The sequence below is a fragment of the Chroicocephalus ridibundus genome, chromosome 1 (assembly GCF_963924245.1).
Source record: "Chroicocephalus ridibundus chromosome 1, bChrRid1.1, whole genome shotgun sequence".
NCBI classification, from domain to species: Eukaryota; Metazoa; Chordata; class Aves; order Charadriiformes; family Laridae; genus Chroicocephalus; species Chroicocephalus ridibundus.
This window is the reverse complement of record NC_086284.1, coordinates 87,418,808-87,431,328: the sequence shown is the minus strand read 5'-3', so window position 1 is coordinate 87,431,328 and position 12,521 is coordinate 87,418,808. Positions and strand designations below refer to the sequence as shown.

The following is a 12,521-nucleotide window of genomic DNA, read 5'->3' as shown; positions in this document are numbered from 1 at the left end:
ATGTTGAAATTCAGGAATGATTCAGGGTTGTGAAAGGTGCCTACAGCTTTCTGCTCATTAGCATCACAAAGGGAGTCTCAAAGCTATGGTACGCAACAAGAACAGTTATGACTTTCCATGAAACTGGATTGATATATTTTGTGTTTCAAATTTTTTCTGGTAGCTTGTACCTATCAAGCTGACTTGGAACTTAGGAACTTCCTCCTGTTTTTCATTTGTTGCTATTGAAAAAGAAATTTGAGAGCCCTGTGGTCAAGCGGCAGAAAAGTTGAACACATTCCTGATTCAGAATTGGCCTGATGAAAGCTGGTGCTGTGGTTTGTTGAGAAGATCAAAGGAGAATTGGCTGTGACTTTGACAGCTAACTACAACTATGAATATAACCTACCTTGGGAAAAAAAACTCTGTTCCAAGTTGCCTGGAAATTTGTCTTTTCATGGGGGAGCTAATGGAAAAGCTTTCTTCCAGTATTGACCGATCTTTTCCTGCTGCCCAACCGTGACTAATCATGACTAATCACATACGTCTTTTGGAGGGAACATAAAAGCTCTGCATATATTGACAAATAAATGCCTCCTTAAAGGTGTCAGTAATGTGTTCTTTTGCACTGGCTAAGCATCTACCAGGCTGTTTAATTTTTCTGTTTTCATTTCATGTCCCATAGGAGTTTTTCTTAGTTTGGATTTGTTTTGTTGCTGATGGGTGCACTATAAAGCAAGCAATCATGATAATGATTGTGTGATTGGAATGTGCATTTTTCCACAAAATAAGAGTCAGCTCCAAAGAGCTTACATGTACAGCCACAAATGCCTGTACTTTGCTGTAGTGGGACAGTGGAGGAAATGAAGCACCTATAAGAACTTAAAAATTATGATCAAATTCCAGTGTTTGGGCAGTCTATAGCACTACTTGTTTTAACAGCATTGACAGACAGAGCCTGACACCTTGTTTTCACCAGTAAATTTACTGTTAGCACCTAAAATTCAATTTATTGTCACAGTTGAACTCTGGGTTGTCGTCATCTTAATGCCTTAGTAGATTTGAGATTCACGGACTGGATGTCTCTGCAAGTAAATGCCCTGGTAAAGAACAGGGAATGGGGGCTGGATGAGATTAAATTTAAAATAAATCAGTGGCTCCAAAACACATTTCCTGAAAGTTGTCTAAACTTATCGTCTTCTAGAATATGGCTGTTTTCTGCCTTTCCCGCTGAAACTCTGCCAGCATGCAGCAGAGGATTTTAGAATCTCAGGGTTGGAAAAATAAGGCATGGAGAAGCATGGTCTTGTTCAGATAAGCAGCATGCAAGGCTGGGACAGGAGAAGGCAGTAAGGACTGTAGTCCCTGTTTCTAGCTCTGTTTCTGTATTTTATCCAGTATCTATTAAATGCAAAATAACTGTGCAGTCCTGGGAATAGGAACCAGGATCTCTGATTCTCTTTTTGCCTCCCACTTGTTGTTTGAGTGCTGCCTTAGAGAACCACATGGTCATCCTTCGTCTTGTGCATGAGTTTTACTTCAAAGCTTTGATGAACAGCTAGGATTTATTGACTGCCTCCAAGTTTGCTACTTCACCACAAAAAAGCAGCAAAAGAGAAGGATACAAGGTTGTTTCTTAATGTGTTGTTTTGAAAACTCCTTGGTAAATACCTAGGAACAGTACTATATGGAAGAATAATATTCATATAGATGATCCTTTAAAAAACAAAATCATTTTACAAATCACCTTTCCTTTATTTAGATCATGAGGATTTCCTAGGACAATATAAAGCTGTCTTTAAGACTGCATGTGAAGATCCTTGGATTATGTCACCAAGAATTTCTCTGCGTCCCTTGAAAGAATTCATTGTCTGTGTGCACCTCAAGCTATATTCCTCAAATAGTCCCTGGACAGCGTATGTATACAGTCAGGAAACATCTCACAGCAATGTCTCTGCAAATAAGTATGATCTTGGACTTACAGGAGATCATGGTAAATTGAGGATATGGTTCTTTGGAAATCAAATAAATACAACAGCAAGACTTCGTGACAACACTTGGAACCACATATGTATCCAGTGGAAAAGTGAAGACAAAGAGATGAAGGTATTTGTAAACGGAACAAAAAAACTAAACAAAAGAATAACTGGGAAAGTTAATCTCCCTGGAAAAGGGCAGTTCTTACTTGGCTGTTCAAAGCTGCCAGGTACAACTATGTCACCTAACTTGGGTATGACTGGTGAGCTGTACATGTTCAGAATGTGGGATAAAGCAAATATAAATCAATCGCTGGACTGTGAAGATAGTGGTGTTATACGCTGGAGAAAGGAGGATTGGGTCTATAATAAGACAGTAGAAGAAGATATCTCCTTGCCGTGTGGTAAGTACTATTGCATCCCTGTTTTTAAAATAGTATTTTTGTCAAAAGTTGATCTGAACATGTCTAATATTTCTGTTCCAGATTTTACAGTCTTTGCCTATTGGTCATTTCTAGCTAAATGCTTAATGAGATCATGTGAGAATCTGCAGCTTTCACCAGCTTTGATCCAAATGTAAAAAACATAGCTGCAGTTCTTTAAAGACTTTCAACTTGCTTCAACTTTTTTGTCTGCCTACTGTCCTTGTAATGGTAATGAGATCAGGATGCATCCAACCAAAACTCCTTGGAGTATTAGGGCTTTTTACCAATGTCATCTTACAATAATTCATTTACACACCTTCTATTCAGGGAATAAATATCGAGGAAAGCGTTGTGGGTCCTCATTTTGCACATTTGCTGGGCCAGAACTTCAGTGAGTCAACTTTTCACTACTTCACTGGCACATCACACCATCTTTCACTGGTATGGTCTGCATCTGTAAAGATTGCCGGAGGCTCTGATTTCTTCTTGTTCCTGTATCAGTAATGTCTTCCTTTATTAAAATGACCAAATGGTTTCTCACACATTTCTCAAAATTCCTCTCTGCCCTGGAAAAGAACCATAAAAAGCTTTACACCAAACCAAAACAAGATTTTATTTTCAGAGAAATTGAGTTTTAATATAGTGAAATGGAGTTAAAGCAAGAGAATAATCTTCTTTCTAGCTTTTGCTATCATATCTGTTGACAAGAAAGACAATCTTCAATCAAGCTTTGGTGGGATCCAATTTATCAGCCAGAAAATGGCATTACTCTCTAAGACCTTCAGGGATTTTAAAGTGACTAGCTCAGCTGGTTCCTAAAATTCTTATATAGCATAGTGCTTCAGTTAAATTTAATATTAGTCTTCATCACCTTTATCCTTAAAAACTGTACCCATCTATTTTGTGCAGACTGAAAAATATAATTTAGCTATGTAATGTTATAACCACAGCCTGTCTGGGTAGATTAAAAGTGTCTTAGAAAGGGCATTAAAATAATAAGACCAGATTATGTTTTCTGGGAGAGACGGAAATCTGTCCAACAAACCAGGACTCATGGAGAATGCCCCTAACGCTGGGTTATAATGAATGAAATGCCTCTGCTGGCTTGATGCTGTAGTTGGGAACACATCATCTCTGTTGAGTTGTGTGAGTTGGGAGAGGAGCGAAGAAAGGATGTCTTTCTTTTGCTCGTATGTGACTTTGAAGGAACACAGTTCTAGGGTTGAAAGAGGGAGCATTCTGGCTACCAGACAAGAGTTTGGTATAATGAAAGTCTGAGAAAGATTTGTCTGCACAGTGGATAAATCCTGGTCAGAGTGGAGCATCTGGTTATCTTTCACTGAGGCACAGCAAGGACAACCTTCTTGTTTTCAGTTCCAGTATTTTCTGCCCTGAATGTAGAGCATCCTTAAGCATCACAGGGCAGCTTGGTTAGGCAATGCCCAACTCCAGCCCCAAGTGATTAATGATTTTTAGAATTAGTAATTTAGGGGCTTGTGGAATCCTTTGCCTAACTGCAAGATCTGTCTAGTGAGCGTGTAAGATGCATGGTTTCCAAAGCTCTGTTACTTAGTCAAATTGCATTTTAATTGTGCTGACAGAGGTTTGTTTTAGTACAGAGGCCATCTCTACAGCCAAATATAAGGTTTGTCCTCTAGATAACTTGTAAGAATAACAGCTTTTTGACGAAAAGTTCACTGGATTTTTTTTTTTAACAGTTTATTTGCCTGTTTTCAGGAAAAAGTGCATTTTGGCTGATTGCCCTACTCCTCTGGGACAGCCTGTGAAAGGCACATATTTAACAAATATCAGTCCAACAATTAAACAAAAACAAAGCATTGACAGTAGGAGCATATAATAGTGTCAGTCAATTTTAATTGATGGTGCAACTAGTCTTACAATCTGATTTCTTTCTATAAGTTTGTCTGTACACCTGTGTAAAAATTATCTGATTTTGGGGTTTTCTCTGTTTTTTTTTAAAGAGAAGGACTTTGGGTAGTAAGTCTTCAGAAAGATCTGATTTTACATGCTCAAAGAACATAACTGGCAAAGGGCTAGGCTTGGGAAAGGGCTATGCTGCCTGTGTAGGCACAAAAGGTGAAAAGGAAGTGTTTCATTACAGTTATAATTGTGCCCGAGGACAAGCTTCAGAAATTTTTTTTATGACCTGGTTGGCATTTTGTGCCTACATAAAATAATGATTTGTAAAATGTTCAAAGTTTACCATGATCTCTGTGATTTCTGTTTTGCTTAACAACTCAACATCTTTGTACAGTGTAAGCCATTATCTAATTGATGTCTCATAGGCAGTGATGCACTCCATTAATAAGTCTAGATTTGCTTAACGTCACATTATTAGCTTATGTTTCCTTACCTCCTTTTCCCACCTTTTTTTGTTCACTCTTAAGATTATTTTCCTTTTGATTTTATTACTTATTTTTATAATAACTATTCAGATTACCAAAAATGTATTTAGTTTTTTCTTAACCATGTGAGGTTTAATAAGGACCAGATGCCTGATTCTGGTAAGATTTACTCACATGCTTAGCACTTAAAGGTATGCTCAACTTTAACTAAGTGGTTTGCCCCCGAGAAGTGTCTGGGATTACCTTTGTAGTAGCTACGTATCTTATGCCTCTGAAGGTTTGCAAGGAAGGACATAACCTGAGTGCTTCCCAATTTGTAGTGAGGGCTCATCGCATTTCTTGGACTAAGGGAACTTAGCCATAGAAAACTTTCAGGTCTGAATTAAAGATGCAACTCTTGGTTCTTCCAGTCACAGAGTCTTCTGGTCCTCCTCTGCTTAGTGTAGCCATTGCGTGCTGAGCAGGTGTAAATACTGCAGGTATGGCCAAAGAGGGAAGGAGGACCCATACGTTGTGAGTCACTAACCTTCCACTTACGTTCCTAAAGTTCCTTTGATAATTCCCCTTCTGCTGAGAATGAGAAGTAGCCTAACAGCTGTGATACAGGGAAAGAGTGCCACAAATTGAATGTATCTCACTTAAAATATCATCTTCTGGTATGTAAAAATATGTAAGTGAAGAAAGATGTGCTCACTGTTCCAAATGCCAACTTTGGGAAATTTCTTTATCTTGTTCTTTGAGGAATGATTCCTGTTTAGCTACATACTTTAATGTGGACAATATGAGTGATACCACTATTGTCTCTTGATAATCCAAGAAAAAAGGGCACTAGGTAATATAAAGCTCTGGGTGATGTAAGAGAATACGAAGACACAAGAAAATAGGTGAGTTTAAAATGTTAAATGCTTGAAAAGAAACTGTAGTCATCTGTGAGCACCAGCTCTTCAGTTGTCATTTTTACATGGGATATTTACAAGTTGCCTTTAATAATAACTTGACAACTGGAAGAAATGTACTGTTTAAATATTAATCATTTCAGTTACACATTAAGCAGTAACATTCGTAATCCAAATATAAATATCCGAACTGTTACACTGTGCATTTAGGCAAGGAGCACAGAGATGATGGGATATCTTTTACAAATTTAAGTGAATAAATAAAATAGATGATTTATGGCATAATTGTAAATAGTATCACTGATAGTAAAGCACTGTCATCTTTTTTGTGGTAGTGGTGCCCCAACTTTTAGCAGGAGTCCAGTGCCTGTTGCTTTTGGTTGCATCTTTTTTGCATAAATACAATTCAGTGTTTATATTGTGGCATGTTAGTTTTTTCCAAACTGTCCTGTCCAACCTTCATGATGAAGATGTTGCCTCCTCTTCTCCACGTGTCCTGTTCACTCCCAATATTGCTGAGCCTGCTACTGGTGTTATGAGAGGAGGTTTTCAGCCTTGTGGGAACAATTCCATGGTGATGGGAGAAATTGGGAAGTGACCAGTGCCCTCTCTGACTGTTTTGGCTCTGCGTGCTCAAGGAGAGGAAAACTTCAGTTTGGGCTGTTGTTTTAGTTTGCAGGTGTGGGCAATAGGAGGTATGATTTAGGCTCATGTAATCCCTTTTAAAGATTTCCTGAGCTGTGTGCACTTCTGATGACCAGCTTTCATGAAAGGGAGTGTGGAGTCCTAAGGCTCCTCAGGCAGAAGGTAGAAATGTAGTGGCCACTTGTCCACTCATCCAGTCTGCATCTCAGTCTGTTGCGTACCAAACTTTGGGCCATATTGTTACATTTGCGGAGCGGATCATGAAAGCTGTAGATGAAAAGATAAATTATTTGCCCCGATACTATTTTCTTTCTAAAGCGGTTAGGACAGATTACTACAGAAACCTTGAGAAGCTCTTAAAGGAAGTAAATGTGACGGGGGAAAAAATACCTTACTCTGGAGTGCCTATTTGATGAGTCATGTACCAATTACTTCGTACCTATTACCAGAATGCATGTTTGACCTTCCCTTTCTTCACTCTTGTTGCCTCCCTCTTCTGTGATATCAAAGGAAATAGCTTTTTTGGAATGAGCCTGCCAGAGAAGAGGTGGTTTGATTCACTTCAGTACCTAATGTACAGCTTTATACAAACAGATAAAAACTGTATTTATAACCTAATTTCCTAAAAACCTGTGTAACAGAATTGAATGTTGTATTTTTGGTGCGTATTTCTGTAACAGATGGATTTTAGAACAGTACCATTTTGAAATTTTGCTGTTTGGGCTACTCTGTTTTGTTCATGAGCAAGTCCTGTGAAATGCATTAATGCCAGGCATTTTCATATGGTTCTATCCTAGTAACACTGAATGCAAATGGACGGTAGTTACTGCACAGTACTGGCAACTGATGTAATGCATACTGATAAGTGTTGAGGATGTTTAGAAGGGAATTTGTATCGAGTTAAAAATACAGTGTGGAATTTGCTTTTTGGTGTAAAATGGATTTAATTAATATTATTTTTTTTGAGCCAGAAAGTGATATTATGTATCTATTTGGAATGAAAACTTCCACTTTGGCAATTCTGATTCAGGGAAATTTTTAAAGCAAATCATTTCCCCTGCCTGAATCAATTGAATTTTTGGTAAAAAAACTTTCAGCACTAAGTTTGCTATCACATCTTATTTAGAAAATCTAATTTTTATCAATTTCCTGGTATTTTTGTGTGTATTTGTAAGTCAAAACTGAGCTTATCAGCAATACATAGTGATGGTTATCTAATGCCATTCTGTGGTGTCAGCCAAGTACTGCGGCATGGGGAGACCGTATTACATTAGTCACCAAGGTGTCCCTTGGGATTCTTCCATTCAGATTCTGCTCTTGATCTATTTGTGAGAACTGGTGCGGTCAAGGGTACCTTTAGTTTGAAATAATAGTCCTGGGTGATAATACAAACTTTTCGCATTTTTTGGCATGTTTTTCTATTAATATAAGTAGAATTTTAGGCACTTCATTTCATACACCTGTCATCTAGGCCGCAGAATGCATACATCCATAAATGTATGTTTTTCTGCCAGTAATGTTGTCTGCACTTCTACAGATTGCCAGGGCTGTTGCTTCTCCTTAAGTGTTCAGTGCCTGTTTCATGTCTAGACCTGACTAGAAAGCAACTGCCCCTTGCATTCTCTCCCCATGTTTCATGAGAGACAGAGGCCAGCAGGCATGACCGTTCTCACTGTACCATCCCTTTCTCCTCCACAGCGTGCAGACTGGGCAGGGTGGGTGTCCATGTGAAGGCTCGAGTTCACTACAGTTCAGACTCTTTTTCTTCTTCTCCTAGGAGAGCAGTCTAGTTCCTGTCTCAGGCCTGCTCAAAGCATGCTTTCTTCAAAAGTTTAAAAGCGATCGTGAAGTGTTAGGTAAAACAGTATTAGCAGCAGTAACACTGTTCCCCTGAGAGAGAGGAGGAAGAAGCAGCTGCCAGTAACTTAGCTCTTGCATGATGTAGTTATCTGCAGCCAGGTTCTAGCTGCTTCTCACTCCTCCACCCTGGAAAAACTGAACTGCTTCTGGCAAAGGGGGTTGCCCGAAGACAGGTGAATCAGAAAGGGTGTTGCCTTTCCAAAAATTTTAAGAAAGAGTGTACTGATCATAAGTTAGATTGGAAGTCAAGACGAGAAAAGGATATTTTTCATTCTTCCAGTTGGAGATTGTACGGTGTTAATGCTTTAAGGGCTTTTTCTGTATCCTAGTCTAAGTTACTGAACAGAAGGCATGCTACGAGTAACAATGCCTTTGGTGCAGGGACCAGAACCATCCATCCTGTCTTGACCACTGTGTTAGAAAGCTTCCTTCTCCGTTTCTTCCCTTTGGGCAAATTGGTTTTCGAATTCTGCTTTGCTTGGAGGAACAGCTGCAGCAAAACATGCGGAGACCATCCCATCCCAAAAGAGCCAGTAGATTGATAGTTAAGATCTTTTTCATGCTAAGGAATACTGTAAGCATAAGGCTATTTTGTAGACAGGGCCAGGCGCTGTCTCTCTCAGAGCTATATCAGTTTGTGGACCTAGCCTTAAGTACTATTATTAATTGATTTAGTCTCCTACCAGACTGGAGGTGCTAAATTACACTGGTTCCCATTGTCATACAAAGTCATTATGGGAAATGAAGGTTGTCACAATGCAAATACTGGTTCCCAGGTAAGCTTTTTGCAGCTGTGGTATGGAGCAAAGACAAGAGTTGCTAGACAGGTTTCATACCAGTAGAACAGTTTCCTCTTTCTATACAGATGGGATTCTCAAGCCTCAGCTTAGCTACCTCTTTGTGTTGGAAAAGTACAAAGTGATATGAAGACAATAAGGGACTTATTGCTTTTGTTTCTAATGATGCATGTTAGTAACAGAAACTGGTGCTTATCTCATTTAATGGAGTTGCCTTTTTCTTCAGAAAAAAACCCCAAAGTTCTTGTGGGAACCTCTTTTGTCTCCCTTGCAGCAAAAGCAAAGAATAATACTGAATAATGTCATTTACTTTTTATTTGCTGTTTGGATCCTCAGGAATGTTCTATGTTAGAGAAAATGTAGAACACTATCATTACAATATATAATATCTTACTTTGGAATAGGATATTAGGTAAGTTGACTTGATGATCCTAAACTAACAGTGTTGCAAATAAAAATGCATGGAGCAAATAAAATGAGGTTTCATATACATAAGGATTTTATTGCTTTTATTGATAGTAAACAATCTAAGAGAAATAAATTTTCTGTTAGCTTGTAACTAGCACACCCTATGTTATTTTACTTTCCTTTTTATATGTAACTTCAGGAATATTATAGATTGGACTTTAATCCTTCTCCAAATAGACCCTATTCACTTTTCTAGTTCTTAAATACAACCAAGGAGGAGGGTTGACAAATGTAAGCGAAATTAAATAATGTATGACAGCCTCTCTTTCAGGGTGTTGGACACAGGCCTGGTAGGCATAGGCCAGGCTCCAGCACAGCAACAAAAGTCTGTCTTTGGTATAAGCAAGACTTCCTTCCTTCAGGTGGTCTGACATTTCAACAGGATTCCATGCCTGTTCAGAGGTAAACTCCCAGGCCATCAGAAGTGAAGACTACTGCCCAAATTCTCCCACACACCTTGCTATCCAGGAATTTGCTGCCTCAGAGCACTTTCCTGTGTGTCATCCCCAACTGGTTGGTTACTGGAGGTCCCACAGAGATTTGAACTTGGATCGCTGGATTCAGAGTCTGAGGATAGTCTTGTATGCTACTGATGCAAGTGGACCACCACTGATGGAAGAGGGAAGGTGTCCAGTATGTGAGGGAATTAGCAGTGGTGGAGGTGGTCTACCTCAGCCTAGACAACAACTAGGTCTCCAAAGATCTGGATGGACGTCCATTGCACATGGGCTATGTGTCAGAGGTTAGTACAGTATACACCAGTGTAATATGCCAACACCTTGGTGATGATGGACTGACCAGGTATCAAGGCACTAACTGCACAGAAACTGTCCCACCAGCTCTAGCAATCCAAAGAGAATCTCTCTTCCTCTGCAGTCCTGTGGGCTGGCATGTTGTCTGAGGCTAGTGTGCCAGCACGTTCAGTGACTTGAAGAGAATATCTCTTCTTTCTTGCCCCAACAGCCAGGGTCTCAGCTATCAAAGGTGCTGAAGTAGGTGACAGTGCCTTAACTGTATGTTGTGCTGTGTTGCCACTTGCTTTTCAAGGCCCAGAATGATGTTTGGTGATGGCATAGGCTGCAGGGTACATTTCTAGCCACCTGCTAGTTGCCTCCACCACGGGAAGCACATAGCACTTGCCTTGGCGGTGGGTTCACAGCAGTCATAATCAATCTGCTAGGCCTCCTCATATTGATAGCCCAGCCACCATCTTCTAGTCCAAGGAGACTTTAGTCATTTGCCTCACTTGATTATGGCACGTTTCACATTTATGGGTAGCCTGTGCAATAGCTTCAATTGTCAGATCCACACCTTTATCAAGAGCCCCTTTCTATGTTGCATCAGTCCCTAGGTGTCCATAGGGACATGTTTCATGGGTCCATTGAGCTAGAAATAGCTCACCTTTTCATTCCCAGTCCAGGTCCACCTGAGCCGCTTCATTTCTGGCAGCCTGATCTTTCTGCTCATTGGTTACATGTTCTTTGGTGGTGCAGCTCTTGGGCATGTGAGCATTTACATGATGTATATGCAGATCATGATGTGGATGTATTCTCCAGGTACATTTTATGTAATTTGTAAATATGAATAAAGCATCCCTGTCTTACCCAACTCTTCTGCCCCCTGCATTTTTCTTGGTTTAATTTCTCTGCTTCTCTTTGTTTTAATAAAATTTCACTTCTTGAATAATTCATTGGCATTTCTTTTCCACATTTTTGCAAAAATAGCTGTGTGAAAGCACAGTTGTGTGTACCTGTTACATTTTTGGTTGCTGCTATTCAGTCTACTTCATTTTCACTCAAGCAAATGTGTTGAAAGGGTTTTGGAAGACATTGGTAATCGAAGGGTAATGGGAAAGCTCACAGCCTAATCTGTGTCTTATATATGTATAAAAGTGATAAACTGGGTAAAAAAGTTGAGCTCTTCTGAGTTCAACTTCCAGCTTTCAGAAAGACTGGGCACACATTTCTCGATGGATGCAAAGTAGTTTTGCAAACCAGCTTGAATTGAGGTGAGTAGCACATCTAAAATTGTTACGTTTAAAAAAGTGTGTGCATATATATGCTTGTGTACAAATACATATAAAAACTTCTGCTCCTAAAAAATCTTCTTCCTTTGTAGTTGAAACTACTGCTACCTTGCCTGGCAGAAAACAGATAACAGGTAATGGGAGTTCTCTGTAATTTTTGTCCCGTTGTTCTTGTATTTTAGAAAGTGTGTAAGGAAGATTGCTGATACTGTTACTTTTTAATTTATGGAGATAGTTAAAAATATGTAAATATTTGCAAATTAATTATCCATATAATCCTCGTGGTTTATTAGCATATTTCATGGTGCAAATAGCATCAGTAATTTTCCAGAGAAAATGAAAATAAGGCCACTGAGATTACTCCGATTCCCCTTTCATTGCAGAAATTTACATTTATCCTTTGGAAAGAAGCTATTACTAGTTTTCAGTAGGCAGGCAAAGTAATCTGAGCAAGGAATTATGTGAGTGATCAGCATTTCAGGAACTCCTTGTTTACTATGTTTAACCAAAAAAATCTGGTTTTCCACAAAGACTTTTGGTGACTTTTGGTATGCCTGACAACTTTTCTACAATAGTAGGAAAGGCTTTACAGTATAATTCATGCATTCTAAGTAACATTATAGGATGACTTTGGAGTTTTGAGAGAAGACATTGAAATACCTTAAGTATATATTTTTAAATAGCATTTCATATTTGCAGCCAGCTGTTCTTTAGATTGCATTTCTGTGATAATTGTGACTTGTCTGTGGCACTGTCAAAAACTACTCAGTAAATGAAAGGGCTAACTTTGAAGTTGCTATGTGAACCAGATATCAAATTTCCTAATTTCTTTTTGATCAAAATACTGACTGAAACTACATCAAAGATTTAGAGGCTAGTGTTTACTATGTAAATAGTTGGCTGGCTCCTATCAAGATCAGAGGTTCAAACCTGAAATTAATTAGCTTTTTGTAATGCTGCTTTTTGCAGGATAGAAAAGAGAACAGATATGTATGGGATAAATTTTAAATGTCAAGTCTCAGGGTTATTATACAAAGTCTGAGAAGAGTTCTTCCTACCCATTTACGGTCATCTTGTTATGTA

General features: G+C 38.9%; 1 protein-coding gene across 6 annotated transcripts in view; it reads left to right on the top strand.

Moving 5' to 3' along the window:
- The window catches only part of ADGRG2 (adhesion G protein-coupled receptor G2), a 60,167-nt gene that overhangs the window by 16,172 nt on the left and 31,474 nt on the right, over window positions 1–12,521 (top strand). For all 6 annotated transcript variants that reach the window (XM_063342627.1, XM_063342636.1, XM_063342666.1 and 3 more), the window contains exons 3-4: window positions 1,742–2,359; window positions 11,531–11,572. In XM_063342627.1, coding sequence (XP_063198697.1) covers window positions 1,742–2,359; window positions 11,531–11,572 — 660 coding nt within the window. The remainder of the gene's footprint in view (window positions 1–1,741; window positions 2,360–11,530; window positions 11,573–12,521) is intronic.